This window comes from Ranitomeya imitator, chromosome 6 (assembly GCF_032444005.1).
Source record: "Ranitomeya imitator isolate aRanImi1 chromosome 6, aRanImi1.pri, whole genome shotgun sequence".
Classification (NCBI taxonomy): domain Eukaryota; kingdom Metazoa; phylum Chordata; class Amphibia; order Anura; family Dendrobatidae; genus Ranitomeya; species Ranitomeya imitator.
In genome coordinates this window covers 528,903,993-528,921,917 of record NC_091287.1, presented here as the reverse complement: position 1 = coordinate 528,921,917, position 17,925 = coordinate 528,903,993, and the positions used below count along the sequence as shown (strand labels likewise).

General features: G+C 44.5%; 1 protein-coding gene across 3 annotated transcripts in view; it reads right to left on the bottom strand.

Annotated features, from left to right (window-relative positions):
* Positions 1-17,925, bottom strand: part of ZHX1 (zinc fingers and homeoboxes 1) — an 80,107-nt gene that overhangs the window by 49,250 nt on the left and 12,932 nt on the right. For all 3 annotated transcript variants that reach the window (XR_011314132.1, XM_069731860.1, XM_069731861.1), the window contains one exon: positions 10,685-13,502. Coding sequence is in view for 2 of the 3 variants with exons in the window: in XM_069731860.1 (XP_069587961.1) it covers positions 10,688-13,312 (2,625 nt within the window). In the remaining variant the exon portion in view is untranslated. The remainder of the gene's footprint in view (positions 1-10,684; positions 13,503-17,925) is intronic.

Sequence of the window (17,925 nt, the reverse complement as noted above, 5' to 3'; positions counted from 1 at the left end):
GTGATGTCCCCCCCTGGGACAAAGTAAAAAAGTAAAAAAAAAAATTTCCAAATGTGTAAAAAAAATTAAAAAAAAATATTCCTAAATAATGAAAAAAAAAAAAAAAAAAATATTCCCATAAATACATTTCTTCATCTAAATAAAAAAAAAAACAAAACAATAAAAGTACACATATTTAGTATCGCCGCGTCCGTATCGACTCGCCCTATAAAACTGGCACACTAGTTAACCCCTTCAGTAAACACCGTAAGAAAAAAAAAAAAAAAAACGAGGCAAAGAACGACGCTTTATTATCATACCGCCGAACAAAAAGTGGAATAACACGTGATCAAAAAGACAGATATAAATAACCATGGTACCGCTGAAAGCGACATCTTGTCCCGCAAAAAACGAGCCACCATACAGCATCATCAGCAAAAAAATGAAAAAGTTATAGTCCTGAGAATAAAGCGATGCCAAAATAATTATTTTTTCTATAAAATAGTTTTTATCGTATAAAAGCGCCAAAACATAAAAAAATGATATAAATGAGATGTCGCTGTAATCGTACTGACCCGAAGAATAAAACTGCTTTATCAATTTTACCAAACGCGGAACGGTATAAACGCCTCCCCCAAAAGAAATTCATGAATAGCTGGTTTTTGGTCATTCTGTCTCACAAAAATCGGAATAAAAAGCGATCAAAAAATGTCACGTGCCCGAAAATGTTACCAATAAAAACGTCAACTCGTCGCGCAAAAAACAAGACCTCACATGACTGTGTGGACCAAAATATGGAAAAATTATAGCTCTCAAAATGTGGTAACGCAAAAAATATTTTTTGCAATAAAAAGCGTCTTTCAGTGTGTGACGGCTGCCAATCATAAAAATCCGCTAAAAAACCCGCTATAAAAGTAAATCAAACCCCCCTTCATCACCCCCTTAGTTAGGGAAAAATAAAAAAATGTATTTATTTCCATTTTCCCGTTAGGGCTAGGGTTAGGGCTAGGGTTAGGGCTAGGGTTAGGGTTAGGGCTAGGGTTAGGGCTAGGGTTAGGGCTAGGGCTAGGGTTAGGGTTGGGGCTAGGGTTAGGACTAGGGTTAGGGCTAGGGCTACAGTTAGGGTTGGGGCTAAAGTTACAGTTAGGGTTTAGATTACATTTACAGTTGGGAATAGGGTTGGGATTAGGGTTAGGGGTGTGTCAGGGTTAGAGGTGTGGTTAGGGTTACCGTTGGAATTAGGGTTAGGGGAGTGTTTGGATTAGGGTTTCAGTTATAATTGGGGGGTTTCCACTGTTTAGGCACATCAGGGGCTCTCCAAAAGCGACATGGCGTCCGATCTCAATTCCAGCCAATTCTGCGTTGAAAAAGTAAAACAGTGCTTCTTTCCTTCCGAGCTCACCCGTGTGCCCAAACAGGGGTTTACCCCAACATATGGGGTATCAGCGTACTCAGGACAAATAGGACAACAACTGTTGGGGTCCAATTTCTCCTGTTACCCTTGGGAAAATACAAAACTGGGGGCTAAAAAATAATTTTTGTGGGAAAAAAATTTTGTTTTATTTTTACGGCTCTCCATTATAAACCTCTGTGAAGCCCTTGGTGGGTCAAAGCGCTCACCACACATCTAGATAAGTTCCTTAGGGGGTCTACTTTCCAAAATGGTGTCACTTGTGGGGGGTTTCTACTGTTTAGGTACATTAGGGGCTCTGCAAACGCAATGTGACGCCTGCAGACCATTCCATCTAAGTCTGCATTCAAATGGCACTCCTTCCCTTCCGAGCCCTCCCATGCGCCCAAACAGTGGTTTCCCCCCACATATGGGGTATCAGCGCACTCAGGACAAATTGGACAACACATTTTTGGGTCCAATTTCTCCTGTTACCCTCGGGAAAATACAAAACTGGGGGCTAAAAAATAATTTTTGTGGGAAAAAATTTTTGTTTTATTTTTACGGCTCTCCATTATAAACCTCTGTGAAGCCCTTGGTGGGTCAAAGCGCTCACCACACATCTAGATAAGTTCCTTAGGGGGTCTACTTTCCAAAATGGTGTCACTTGTGGGGGGTTTCTACTGTTTAGGTACATTAGGGGCTCTGCAAACGCAATGTGACGCCTGCAGACCATTCCATCTAAGTCTGCATTCAAATGGCACTCCTTCCCTTCCGAGCCCTCCCATGCGCCCAAACAGTGGTTTCCCCCCACATATGGGGTATCAGCGCACTCAGGACAACACATTTTTGGGTCCAATTTCTCCTGTTACCCTCGGGAAAATACAAAACTGGGGGCTAAAAAATAATTTTTGTGGGAAAAAATTTTTGTTTTATTTTTTACGGCTCTCCATTATAAACCTCTGTGAAGCCCTTGGTGGGTCAAAGCGCTCACCACATATCTAGATAAGTTCCTTAGGGGGTCTACTTTCCAAAATGGTGTCACTTGTGGGGGGTTTCAATGTTTAGGCACATCAGTGGCTTTCCAAACGCAACATGGCATCCCATCTCAATTCCTGTCAATTTTGCATTGAAAAGTCAAACGGCGCTCCTTCCCTTCCGAGCTCTCCCATCCGCCCAAACAGTGGTTTACCCCCACATATGGGATATCAGCTTACTCAGGACAAATTGTACAACAACTATTGGGGTCCAATTTCTTCTCTTACCCTTGGAAAAATAAAAAATTGGGGGCGAAAAGATAATTTTTGTGAAAAAATATGATTTTTTATTTTTACGGTTCTACATTATAAACTTCTGTGAAGCACTTGGTGGGTGAAAGAGCTCACCACACCTCTAGATAAGTTCCTTAGGGGGTCTACTTTCCAAAATGGTGTCACTTGTGGGGGGTTTCAATGTTTAGGCACATCAGGGGCTCTCCAAACGAAACATGGCGTCCCATCTCAATTCCAGTCAATTTTGCACTGAAAAGTCAAATGGCGCTCCTTCGCTTCCGAGCTGTGCCATGCGCCCAAACAGTGGTTTACCCCCACATGTGGGGTATTGGCGTACTCAGGACAAATTGTACAACAATGATTGCGGTCCATTTTCTCCTGTTACCGTTGGTAAAATAAAACAAATTGGAGCTGAATTAAATTTTTTGTGAAAAAAAGTTAAATGTTCATTTTTATTTAAACATTCAAAAAATTCCTGTGAAGCACCAGAAGGGTTAATAAACTTCTTGAATGTGGTTTTAAGCACCTTGAGGGGTGTAGTTTTTAGAATGGTGTCACACTTGGGTATTTTCTATCATATAGACCCCTCAAAATGACTTCAAATGAGATGTGGTCCCTAAAAAAAAAATGGTGTTGTAGAAATGAGAAATTGCTGGTCAACTTTTCACCCTTATAACTCCCTAACAAAAAAAAATTTTGGTTCCAAAATTGTGCTGATGTAAAGTAGACATGTGGGAAATGTTACTTATTAAGTATTTTGTGTGACATATCTCTGTGATTTAATTGCATAAAAATTCAAAGTTGGAAAATTGCGAAATTTTCATAATTTTCGCCAAATTTCCGTTTTTTTCACAAATAAACGCAGGTACTATCAAAGAATTTTTACCATTGTCATGAAGTACAATATGTCACGAGAAAACAATGTCAGATTCACTGGGATCCGTTGAAGCGTTCCAGAGTTATAACCTCATAAAGGGACAGTGGTCAGAATTGTAAAAATTGGCCCGGTCATTAACGTGCAAACCACCCTTGGGGGTAAAGGGGTTAAAGATTTTTCTGTATTTTCATGACTATGAAAATTGTACATTCACACTGAAGGCATCAAAACTATGAATTAACACATGTGGAATTATATACTTAACAAAAAGTGTGAAACAACTGAAAATATGTCTTATATTCTAGGTTCTTCAAAGTAGCCACCTTTTGCTTTGATGACTGCTTTGCACACTCTTGGCATTCTCTTGATGAGCTTCAAGAGGTAGTCACCGGGAATGGTCTTCCAACAATCTTGAAGGAGTTCCCAGAGATGCTTAGCACTTGTTGGCCCTTTTGCCTTCACTCTGTGGTCCAGCTCACCCCAAACCATCTCGATTGGGTTTAGGTCTGGTGACTGTGGAGGCCAGGTCATCTGGCGTAGCACCCCATCACTCTCCTTCTTGGTCAAATAGCCCTTACACAGCCTGGAGATGTGTTTGGGGTCATTGTCCTGTTGAAAAATAAATGATGGTCCAACTAAACGCAAACCGGATGGAATAGCATGCCGCTGCAAGATGCGTGTGCACAGGTGTCTTTTTATATTGATAACAAGTTTAAACAGGTGCCATTACTACAGGTAATGAGTGGAGGAAAGAGGAGACTCTTAAAGAAGTTACAGGTCTGTGAGAGCCAGAAATCTTGATTGTTTGTTTCTGACCAAATACTTATTTTCCACCATAATATGCAAATAAAATGTTAAAAAAACAGACAATGTGAATTTCTGGATTTTTTTTTTCTCAGTTTGTCTCCCATAGTTGAGGTCTACCTATGATGTAAATTACAGACGCCTCTCATCTTTTTAAGTGGTGGAACTTGCACTATTGCTGACTGACTAAATACTTTTTTGCCCCACTGTAATTTCAGATGTTTCACACATTTTTCTTAAAGGGAACCTGTCATCCCCAAAATCGAAGGTGAGCTAAGCCCACCAGTATCAGGGGCTTATCTACAGAATTCTGGAATGCTGTAGATAAGCTCCCGATGAATCCTGAAAGATGAGGAAAAGAGGTTAGATTATACTCACCCTGGGTCAGTCCCGGTACGATGGGCATCGCGGCCCGGGGCCTCCAATCTTACGATGACTTCCTCTTCTTGGATTCACACTGCGACTCCGGCGCAGGCGTACTCTGTCTGCCCTGTTGAGGGCAGAGCAAAGTACTGCAGTGCGCAGGCGCCAGGCCACTCTGACCTTTCCTCGTGCCTGTGCACTGCAGTACTTTGCTCTGCCTTCAACAGGGCAGACAGAGTACGCCTGCGCCGGAGCCGCAGCGTGACTACAAGAAGAAGTCATCATAAGAAGATGGGAGGCCCCGGACCGTACTGCGACGCCCATCAGACCGGACCGCAGTGGGACCGCCCCTGGGTGAGTATAATCTAACCTCTTTTTCTCATCATTCAGGATACATCGGGGGCTTATCTACAGCATTCCAGAATGCTGTGGAAAAGCCCCTGATGCTGGTGGGCTTAGCTCACCTTCGATTTTGGGGGGTGACAGGTTCCCTTTAAGTATATAATTCCACATGTGTTAATTCATAGTTTTGTTACCTTCAGTGTGAATGTACAATTTTTATAGTCATGAAAATACAGAAAAAAATCTTTAAATGAGGTGGTGTGTCCAAACTTTTGGTCTGTACTGTATATACAGTATATTCCTATACTATGTGTAGACATTTATTTTATCTATTCTAAGCTGTCAGTGTGATTTTACTGTACACCAAAACAAATGCCAGCTTTTCTACAGAACACCGGTGCGTATTTCTCGCAAGTCACACTGATGGTCCGTGTGGTGTGTGAGTTTTTCTCGCACCCATAGACTTGCATTGGCGATTCTCGGCCGAATTACGCTGACAATCGCAGCATGCTGTGATTTCCCTGGCACGTATAATACGGGCGAGAAAATATCGGATGATGGGAGATGCCCCATAGATTAACATTGGTCTGAGTGCTATGCGATTTTTTTATCGCATAGCACTCGTCCATATTACGCTCTAGTGTGACACAGCCTAAATCACATCCAGAGTGATCAATTGCCTCTGAAGTCACAATATACATACACTTTTTCAAGGCACTGTACTTGCACTGATACTTCAAACCATTTTTTCGGGTTCTCCAACCTTACAACGCATATCCTTAGAATAGGTCATCAATATCCGTCTGGTTTATAGCAGTTTTCAGCTACAGCCGGATGTAGACAGTGAACAGCATGGCCTCGTACCTGAAAACAGCTAATTGTGAGGTGCCGGGTGTTGGCCCTCCAACAATCTGATATTGAGGACCTATAATCAATATCATAAGACGAGACAACCTCTTTAATCTTGTACAAACAAAATAATATGCCAGGCAAGAGAAATCACATACAATAGTAAAAAAAAAAAAAAAAAAAAAAAAAACTTTATCGTGTATATACAAGTCACAACACGATTAAAAGAAATTAAAATGGCAATGTGACGGCACTTCACATGACCTGGCTTAGGACACATGGGTCTCCGGGTGATGCCTGATGCTGCAGGGTAGGTGGATTGGTGTAGTGGCACATGCGCCCAGACCCTAGCACTTTATTCCAGTACGCTCAGGTGGGGAATGGTCTAATCAATGGATCCGGACTCCTATTTAAAGTGACCCCTACGGAGATGATGCCACACAATGACGAACACTTAACATTTTAGTTCATTATATTGTACTTTCTTCTTTGTTACCCTATTTATGGCAGTTGTACTAGTTACATTCGTGTACGTTTGGTTTAGCTTATATTGATGCTATATCATATTGCGCTTTTTTTTGCGGTTTGCTGCCCTCTTGTGCTTATTTATAGACATTGTGCCCTTGGCCATACTGTATATATTTTTTTGTCCATTTATTTCTACTACTTGGACTGTATAAAATAAGATGGTGCAAATAATAATATAAACTGCAATGTAACCTACAATGTATTTACAGGTTGCTCTATTACGCTGCACTATGTAGATTTATTTAATTGAGATAGTACCCATTACCCTCTCTATTATCCATTCTCTTCTGGATTATTGCAACTCTCTACTGATCGGTCTCCCTCTAACTAAACTCTCCCCTCTCCAATTCATCCTGAATGCACCAGCCAGGATCATATTCCTATCCCACCACCACCTATGCCTCTTCTCTGTGCCAGACACTACACTGGTTACCTATCCGATACAGAGTCCAATATAAACTTATCACTCTCACTCACAAAGAGCGCCATGGTTCGGCACCACCCTACATCTCCTCCCCCATCTCAGTCTACCACCCAACCCATGCCCCTCGCTCTGCTAATGACCCAATACTAACATCCTCAATAATCCAAACCTCCCATTCCTGTCTCCAAGACTTCTCAGGTGTTGCTCAAATTCTTTGGAATGCACTACCTCGGACAACTCGATTACCGTATATACTCGAGTATAAGCAGAGCGTTTCAGCCCATTTTGGGGGGCTGAAAGTGCCCCTTTCGGCGTATACTCAAGTCGTTGTCCCGGGGGTCGGCGGGGGAGGGGAGCAGCGGCTGTCAAATCATACTTACCTGCTCCCGGCGCGTTTCTGCATGTCCGATGGTCTCTAGGCGCCAGCAGCTCTTCCTGTGTTCAGCGGTCACGTGGTACCGCTCATTAAAGTAATGAATATGGACACATATTTATTACTTTAATGAGCGGTACCAGTGACTGCTGAACACCGGAACAAGCTGCCGGCGCCCGGAGACCATCCGTCACTGAGAAGCAGGGACCGCAACGGAGCAGGTGAGTATAATGGGGGAGGTGAGCATTGTGCGATATTCATCTGTGCCTGTTCCACCGCTGTCTTCGGCGTCCTCTGGCTGTGATGTTCAGGTCAGGAGGGCGCGATGACGTGTTTAGTGTGCGCGTCTGCTCTGAACAGTCAGAGCCGGAAGACACAGCGGCGCCCGGCGGTTGAACGGGGACAGGTGAATATCGCAAGAGTTGGGGCCTGAACGACACGAGGTGAGTATGTCATTTTTTTTTTATCGCAGAAACAGCATATGGGGCATAATCTATGGAGCATCTTATGGGACCATCAACCTTTGTGCAGCATTGTATGGGGCAAATGTTTCTATTTAGCATCTTATGGGGCCATAATCAACCTTTATGCAGCACTGTATGGGGCAAATGTTTCTATGGAGCATCTCATGGGGCCATAATCAACCTTTGTGCAGCATTATATGGGGCAAATGTTTCTATGGAGCATCTTATGGGGCCATTATTAACCTTTGTGCAGCATTATATGGGGCATATTGTTGTATGAAGCATCTTATGGGGCCATTATTATCCTTTGTGCAGCATTATATGGGGCATATTTTAATATGGAGCATCTTATGGGGCCCATCAAGAACTGTATGGAGCATTATATGGGGCTCCCGATTCAATATGGATATTCAAAAACACTTAACCTACTGATGTCTCAATTAATTTTACTTTTATTGGTATCTATTTTTATTTTTGAAATTTACCAGTAGCTGCTGCATTTCCTACCCTAGGCTTATACTCAAATCATTAAGTTTTCCCAGTTTTTTGTGGCAAAATTAGGGGTCTCGGCTTATACTCGGGTCGGCTGATACTCTTGTATATACGGTAATCCCCAAAGCCCAGTTTTAAGTGTTGCCGAAACTACGCATTTCTTTAGACTAGCCTATCACCCAATCACACTTATCTAACTTTCTGTGTTTGGTCAATAGAAAATTTCCTTAAAAAACTTGACCCTGTAACATCTGTTCACACACTCTCCATGCACTTAATAGGCCTCCGAGTCTGTGCTGTACACATACTGGCTGGTGACCGATTCATGTAGCGTTATGTAAATACCCAATTTATTACACTGACAGCTGGACAATACAATACAAACACTTTTTACCATTCACCTTAAGGTACTGTCACACTAGACGATATCGCTAGCGATCCGTGACGTTGCAGCGTCCTCGCTAGCGATATCGTCCAGTGTGACAGGCAGCAGCGATCAGGCCCCTGATGGGAGATCGCTGGTCGGGGAAGAAAGTCCAGAACTTTATTTCGTCGCTGGACTCCCCGTAGACATCGCTGAATCGGCGTGTGTGACACCAATTCAGCGATGTCTTCACTGGTAACCAGGGTAAACATCGGGTAACTAAGCGCAGGGCCGCGCTTCGTAACCCGATGTTTACCCTGGTTACCAGTGTAAAAAAACAAACAGTACATACTTACATTCAGCAGTCTGTCCCTTGCCGTCTGGTTCCTGCACTGACTGCTGGCCGTAAAGTGAAAGCAGAGCACAGCCACAGTGGTGAGTCACCGCTGTGTGACTCACCGCTGTGCTGTGCTTTCACTTTCACTTTACGGCCAGCAGTCAGTGCAGGAACCAGACGGCAAGGGACAGACAGCTGAATGTAAGTATGTACTGTTTGTTTTTTTACGCTGGTAACCAGGGTAAACATCGGGTTACTAAGCGCGGCCCTGCGCTTAGTTACCCGATGTTTACCCTGGTTACCGGGGACCTCGGGATCGTTGGTCGCTGGAGAGCTGTCTGTGTGACAGCTCTCCAGCGACCAAACAGCGACGCTGCAGCGATCCGGATCGTTGTCGGTATCGCTGCAGCGTCGCTAAGTGTGACGGTACCTTTACATGTCTCCCCTATTTTCTCATAGATTGTAAGCTTGTGAGCAGCAGGACTCCCACTCCTCTTGGCATCTAAGGCCTCTTTCACACTTCAGTCTTTTGGCGTCAGTTTGAATCCGCTGTTTTCATCAAATAGCGGATCCGCAATTTTTGGGGGGCGGATACGCTATTTTCCCATAGACTTGCATTAGTGACGGATTGTGGCGGATGGTCGTCCGTTCCATCCGCCATGTGAATCCGCCATCCGTCGCGTCCGCCATTTCATAGAATGGCCGCCTACAGGCGACGGACCCGTCGCGAGCGTCATTTGGCGGATCCGTCGCCCTAATCCGCTTTTTTAATTGAGCATGCTCCAAAAAGTACATACTTTTCCCAGATACACGGATGCGTCAAAAAATATGGATCCGTTAGCTCAACAATTTTGACGGATCCGTTGATCCGTCACAATGTCGGAGCAGACTGACGCCAAACAACTGAAGTGTGAAATAAGCCTTAAATTGTGTATTATTCTGTAATGTTTTTATTGTCTGTACAAGTCCCCTCTGAAATGTAAAGTGCTATTGCGTTCCCCATCTTCTGCCACCTACGCAACATTATGATTTCACAGTAATTTGGAGTGGATTCTGTGATGTGCTATTAGGGTCCATGTACCTTTAAAAGGGTTCTCTATAAGATATTTGGTTAGCCTTTATGTATTACATAGTACATATGCCATTTTTTTGTATTCTCTTGTATTAGCACTATGTTATTTTCATAGTTAGGGTATGTTCAAACGTTGCATTTCTTTTTTTCATTTGAAAAAATGCTTTTCACACAATCATTTGAATGGGTGAAAATTGCTGGGGAAAAAAAAAAAAAGCTGAGCGAATTGACTTGTTACTTTTTAGAAGAAAAAAAACAGCAAGGTTCAAAATACTTGCGGAAAAAAAAAGGAAATAAAAATTGCAGGATGTGCATGAGATTTCAGAAATGTCTATTATGCTGAAAATACATACCAAATATGTTGAGTAAAATACGCATCAAAAAGGCCAAGTGTGAACATACCCTAAAGTGGACAAAGAACCTAATCCAGACTGTAAAAAGTGTACTTAATAATAACATAAGCCATAATACAATGCGCACAACTGCGCTAGGATTACATTGTCTTCACTTATATGTCAATTCGATATCTGAAGACTGCGCTTGCCAGGAATAAAACAGAAAAAAAAGTATTGCTCCATAAACGTAATAAAATACACAAGAAGTTGAAACATTGCGTATTTTATTACATTTATGGAGCAATAAAGGATTTTCTCTACATTCTTCCTGACAAGCGCTGGCTTCAGAAATTGACTTGGGATTAGCACCGAGTGGATTTCTCGGAAGTATTACTACATTTTTTTTGCATATTTACTTACATGTCAGTCTTCTATTTTTGACAGTTTCCGTTTAACATGTCTGGGTGGTTCCCAGGTATCGCTATCGTCAGTGTCAATTTCTTCCTCTTCGTCCTGATCATCCAAAAAGTCTTCCTCTTCCTCAATTTCAAATGGATCAAGCCCGGCGTCCTCTCTCTGCAGGCGATCTGCAAACCATTCTCTCACCTGCTCATAACCCATCCGAGATTTTGCCACCAGGTCATCCAAGTCTTCCTCGTTAAGATATTTGTGCATTAGGTAGTAGTCTTTGAGTAACGCTTTTCCCGTCTTGTGTTTAACTGGAGCTGGTGTCCATTCCCAGCTATTTCCTTTTCGTGATCCTTTGGGACGACCTCTCGGTCTACCTCTCCCTCTACCCCTGGGTCGGCCTCGCCCTCTCTTTCGTACAAAGCCTTGCCCATTGACGGCATTAGGGGACAGATTGCCGTTCACTTGATATTGGTAAAACCACTTCAAATGATTGTTTTTAGCAGCGTACCTGGAGTCTCCAAACCACCCAATAATATCACATCTTGCAAGACCTGTCTCCTCTGACAGTTTATCATAGTCATCCCCTGTAGGCCACTGGTTACGTACAAAGAAATTTTTAAGCATGTTTAGTTGCTGTGGGGTCTTTTTCCCAAGTTTACTAGCAAGAGCAGCTCCGGCCTTTACATAAGCGTTTTCAGAATCCATCTCTTCCTTAATGCCTTCTTCCTCAATAAAAACTCTGGGCTCTTCCTTTATGCTGGTTCGCCTTTTGTCAGCAAACCAAGCATCGATTTCTCGTCTTGTTAGTTTGCTAAGGACCCTTAACTTGTTTAACTCTTCGTCCGTCGGTATGTCATTTCGGTGATAGCTTTCCTCCAGGACTTGCAACTGTTCCAGTGTCTTTTCTTTGAATCTCTGGGGGGTAAAATCCGGGAAAGCTTTCCAGTTTTGCCTACGCTGTGGTGTTACGACGGGAGGAGTCGGGGATTCTGTTGTTTCGTCACTAGAATCAATAATTATAGTTCCGCTATCGTTAGGGAAATGAATGCCGTGGCTTCCCTTGGAATTTCTTTGGTTGTATCTAGTGTCGCTAAACCATTTCTTGATTTCACCTTTTGTCAATCCTGTGAACCTTATTAACCGGTCAATTTCATAATTACTTGGAAATGGGTTCTTTAGATAGCTAATTTTGAGGGCGGTCAGCTGTTCTTTCGATTTCTTTGAGCGCATATTAAATATGTCGGTTATCATGGTGGGCTCCTGCTTGGGAAGCTGAGCGCTGGGAATAGCGGCCACTCTCTTTGTTTCTGACACCGCTTGGGTTTGGGGAAGTTGGCTCGCCTGGAAATGGGCGGTAGTTGGGACACCGGCCACCGTCAGAGCTATTGGTGTGGTGACGGGTATTGTGTTGGTTCCTCCGACTTGGGCAAGCACAAGGCTAGGCTGGCCAACTATTTGGCACGTCTGTAAGATAGAAGGCAGACCATTGGCAGCTGAAGAAATATGAGCTGGGAAAACAGTAATTGTCTGTGGGACCGTATGTACTGTGCCATTAAATTGCTTTCTTCTAGCTTCCTCTACTTCTTCGGGTGTCCAGCTAACGCCGTGCTTTAGTCGTTGTGCCGAAAACCAGATTTTAATTTGTTCCTCTGTGCATTTGGTTTGTGAAGCGAGAAGGGTTATTTCGGAAACGGTTGGGTATGGAAACTTGTTGTAGTTACTCAGAAGAAGAGGGTTGCTGTCTAACGCGGCATTGTATGTGGGAATGCTATTGATAGGGATTAAGACTTTGGAAAGGATGTTTTGTTGCGCCTGTAATGTCGTAATCACTTGTGCCACTCCTGGCTGCAGAATATTAGCAGGTGTGATAACAGTACTTGGTAACTCTTGAGCACTTGTTACGACAATAGCGTTTTTTTTCACGGGCTCATGAGCCACGGTAGTTGGCTTTGAATCTTTATTTTCTTGTGATTTTACTTTAGGCTCCTTTTCCTTTACCAAGTCATTTTCTTCGGTGCCGTCTTCGGATGAGCTTTGCTGTACACTGATTCGCTTCTTTTCAGACTTGTCCTTCATTATTTTCATTATTGGGGTCTTGCTTATGGATATTGCGGAGGAGTTTGACTCCGATTGTTCCTGGTTTTCCTCTTGGACGAAGCTTCCGTCGAATGTTAGATCGTTGACAGTTTGCTCGAATATCGATTGATTGTTGCGCTTAACCATAGTCAACTTAAAGTTCTCCTCTCCCGGATGATATTTCGTGTTGTGCTCAGAAAGTGAATCATACCGTTTGGTGAGAAAATTACACTCCACGCAAAAATAGGAAGAATTTAATACGACGTTGGGATGCTCGGAGTCCACGTGAAAGGTAAACATATTTAGGTCAGTTGTCTGAAATGAACAGTATTTACATTCGTAACCGCCTTCTACCACTTTATTTTGCTGATTGTCAGAATCGTGATCTAGTGCATCGTCCTCGCTCGACACGCTCTCAGGCACTGTGCTCTCTGGCACGGGTTGCTCCGCTGGAGGTGGAATCGGTGGACATTCCTCCCCGTCAGAGAGGACTCCTAGATCGGTATCGTGCTCGCTGGTCAGCACCATGCAAGGAGTTTTTGTTTTCCGTTTACTTGCCATAGTGCTTGAGAACTTATTATAAACTTGAAAAAAAATAAAAAAATAAAAATCAAGTGTAAATCCAACCAGACACCAGCTGGTAAAATGTTTCTATGTTCCAAACAGCGTCTTAAAAATAGAGCTACAACCTCTTGATGATATGATGCAATGATGTAGTGCAGTAGTTTCAAGTTAAGTTCATGATGAATGTCTAGAAAAAAAAAAAGGGGATAAAACGTATTAAACATTAGGCACATGTGACAGAAAATATGTTAATGTAACGAACCATTGCAAGAATATGTTTGCACAGACTGAAGGCATATGACCAAAAATGAGCAAGCATTATCATAGTGGTAAGTGTGCACATAACAGTAAGCCTGATGGGGTTCTGACCTCTACTATCAATTCCTAACCCCCCACTACTACTACCGTGCATGCAGAGAACTAAACATATGTGTCCAGCACTGCAGCCCCTTCACTATGATGATTGTATTTTGATTTCCGTCCACAATACTGGATGCCTAAGAAAAAATAAATCAGTACTAGCATGGACATGGTAATTTCAGCGATAAAGCCATGTTACCTGCTCATCAAAAGAGTAATTGTAAATGTACCCTGTACCCAAAACAAAGTAAAAAAGGCAGAAATTGAATCGTCAAGGAGCCCTAAACGCAAAGAAAAAAAAAAAATAGCAAAAAAGTTTTGCTGCCAGTATCCTCTTTTTAGTAAATTTCCTGATCTGTACAGTTCATTGTTAAAAAACAAACTGTTCTTTACATAACCTCCTGGGGTCCAGTGCAGTCTTTACCGCTGCCTCTGTCTTTGTTTGGCTGCAGTGGTGACATCACTGTAGCCAGTGACTGCACATTGGCTCATGCTGCCAACATGGGCAAAGTCTCTGAGCTCAGAAATGGGCTGAGGCGAAGAAACTGCGCTTGGCCCCAAGAGGGTAAGTAAAGCACAGTGAGTGGGTTTTTTATTCCGACAACAAACTATTAGATTGCTCTCTTGCCATTATCCAGTATCGGCCATAGGAACGCTAGTTTATGCGGTTGTGGAGTTTTTGGACAATATTAATTGGTGGTCCTCATCATAATTATGAAATCCTGACCAAGTCTCTGTTTTTTCCTTCACCTATGGATCAAAACCTTCTATACCCATATAAAATTTTATATTGTTAATGTATATCTTTGTAATAATAAAATCTTTATAATTTTTGTATATTATGACTCAGGTCCTCCTTTTAAAATTAAGCTATTAAAGTATATTTAAAAAAAATATAATTCAAAAGGCATTAAACGTACAAGAGCCTGTGAATAAAGAACTAATCATAGGCATACCTTCAAACACTGTCTTGCTATATACCTTTGATTGATTACAAAAAAGACATTGTCTGCATTATTCATAGCAGGAACTGGATGTTCACAGCAAGAACTGAAATAGGTCTGTAAAACGTCCATCGAACTACTTAGAGGTCATCATATAGCGAACGTGATGGTTAAAGAAAATTTATTTAGGTTTTAGAGGATTGTTGGGGGGTGGGGGGTATACTGGGCTTTGCGGATTTTAGAGGATTGTCGGGGGAGGTATGCCGGGCTGCGGTGGTTTCAGGGACGGATTGTAAGCGGACGTATGCCAGGCTGAAATGGCTTTTTGGAAGAATTGTCAAAGGAGGTATGCCAGGCTGAGGTCGCTTTAGGGAATTGTCAGGGGAGGTATGTCAGGCTGTGGTGACTTTAGGGAAGAATTGTCAGAGGAGGTATGCCGGGCTGCGGTGGTTTTAGAGGATTGTTGGAGGAGGTATGCTGGGCTGTGGTTATTTTAGGGAAGGAGTGTCAGGGGAGGTTTGCCAGGGCTGCGGTGGCTTTAGGGAAGGATTGTCAGTGGAGGTATGATGGGGCTGGGGTGGCTTTAGGGAAGGATTCTAAGTGGAGGTATGACGGGGCTGGGGTGGCTTTAGGGAAAGATTGTCAGTGGAGATATGACGGGGCTGGGGTGGCTTTAGGGAAGGATTGTCAGTGGAGGTATGACGGGGCTGGGGTGGATTTAGGGAAGGATTGTCAGTGGAGGTATGACGGGGCTGGGGTGGCTTTAGGGAAGGATTCTCAGTGGAGGAATGATGGGGCTGGGGTGGCTTTAGGGAAGGATTGTCAGTGGAGGTATGATGGGGCTGGGGTGGCTTTAGGGAAGGATTGTCAGTGGAGGTATGACGGGGCTGGGGTGGCTTTAGGGAAGTATTCTCAGTTGAGGTATGACGGGGCTGGGGTGGCTTTAGGGAAGGATTGTCAGTGGAGGTATGACCTTGCTGGGGTGGCTTTAGGGAAGGATTGTCAGTGGAGGTATGACGGGGCTGGGGTGGATTTAGGGAAGGATTGTCAGTGAAGGTATGACGGGGCTGGGGTGGCTTTAGGGAAGGATTCTCAGTGGAGGTATGATGGGGCTGGGGTGGATTTAGGGAAGGATTGTCAGTGGAGGTATGACGGGGCTGGGGTGGCTTTAGGGAAGGATTGTCAGTGGAGGTATGAAGGGACTCGGGTGGCTTTAGTGAAGGATTGTCAGTGGAGGTATGACATTGCTGGGGTGGCTTTAGGGAAGGATTGTCAGTGGAGGTATGACATTGCTGGGGTGGCTTTAGGGAAGGATTGTCAGTGGAGGTATGACGGGGCTGGGGTGGCTTTAGGGAAGGATTCTCAGTGGAGGCATGACGGGGCTGGGGTGGCTTTAGGGAAGGATTCTCAGTGGAGGTATGACATTGCTGGGGTGGCTTTAGGGAAAGATTGTCAGTGGAGGTATGAAGGGGCTGGGGTGGCTTTAGGGAAGGAATCTCAGTGGAGGCATGACGGAGCTGGGGTGGCTTTAGGGAAGGATTCTCAGTGGAGGTATGAGGGGGCTGGGGTGGCTTTAGGGAAGGATTCTCAGTGGAGGTATGACATTGCTGGGGTGGATTTAGGGAAGGATTGTCTGGGGAAGTATGACGGTGCTGCAGTGGCTTTAGGGAAGGAATGCCAGTGGAGGTATGACGGGGCTGGGGTGGCTTTGGGGAAGGATTGTCAGTGGAGGTATGACGGGGCTGGGGTGGCTTTAGGGAAGGATTGTCAGTGGAGGTATGACGGGGCTGGGGTGGCTTTAGGGAAGGATTGTCAGTGGAGGTATGACGGGGCTGGGGTGGCTTTAGGGAAGGATTGTCAGTGGAGGTATGACGGGGCTGGGGTGGCTTTAGGGAAGGATTGTCAGAGGAGGTATGACGGTGCTGGGGTGGCTTTAGGGAAGGATTCTCAGTGGAGGTATGACATTGCTGGGGTGGCTTTAGGGAAGGATTGCCAGTGGAGGTATGACATTGCTGGGGTGGCTTTAGGGAAGGATTGTCAGTGGAGGTATGACGGGGCTGGGGTGGCTTTAGGGAAGGATTGTCAGTGGAGGTATGACATTGCTGGGGTGGCTTTAGGGAAGGATTGCCAGTGGAGGTATGACATTGCTGGGGTGGCTTTAGGGAAGGATTGTCAGTGGAGGTATGATGGGGCTGGGGTGGCTTTAGGGAAGGATTCTCAGTGGAGGTATGACGGGGCTGGGGTGGCTTTAGGGAAGGATTCTCAGTGGAGGTATGACGGGGCTGGGGTGGCTTTCGGGAAGGATTCTCAGTGGAGGTATGACATTGCTGGGGTGGCTTTAGGGAAGGATTGTCAGTGGAGGTATGATGGGGCTGGGGTGGCTTTAGGGAAGGATTGTCAGTGGAGGTATGACGGGGCTGGGGTGGCTTTAGGGAAGGATTCTCAGTGGAGGTATGACATTGCTGGGGTGGCTTTAGGGAAGGATTGCCAGTGGAGGTATGACGGGGCTGAAGTGGCTTTAGGGAAGGAGTCTCAGTGGAGGTATGACATTGCTGGGTTGGCTTTAGAGAAGGATTGTCAGGCGAGGTATGACGGGGCTGGGGTGGATTTAGGGAAGGATTGCCAGTGGAGGTATGACGGGGCTGGAGTGGCTTTAGGGAAGGATTCTCAGTGGATATATGACGGGCTGCAGTGGCTTAAGGTAAGGCTTATTAGGGGAGGTATGACAGGGCTGCAGGACTTTAGGGTAGGATTGTTGGGGGAGGAATGCCACGGCAGCTTTAGGGAAGGCATGCCTGGCTGCGTTGGCTTTAGGGTAGGACTGTCGGAGGATGTATGCCTGGCTGCGTTGGCTTTAGGGTAGGACTGTCGGGGGATGTATGCCTGGCTGCGTTGGCTTTAGGGTAGGAGTGTCGGGGGATGTATGCCAGGCTGCAGTGGCTTTAGGGTAGGAGTGTCGGGGGAGGTATGCCAGGCTGCAGTGGCTTTAGGCATGAATTGTTAGGGGGAAGTACAGTATGCTGGGCTGCAGTGGTTTTAGGGTAGTATTGTCAGGGAGATATGCCGGGCTGTGTTGGCCTTTAGGGTAGGACTATGGGGAGGTATGCCGGGCTGCGGAGGCTTTAGGGATAGATTGTCGGGATGCTTCATTGAAACAGCATAGTAAACCAATGCCAATCACTATGTACAATGAGATCAGGTGCTGAAATTCATCATTCTTTTTTCCCCTAACACCATCAAGTCAGGAACCACCATACACTTTAGACGATAGGCCAGTGCCACCAAAATTTGTGCATACGATTATTT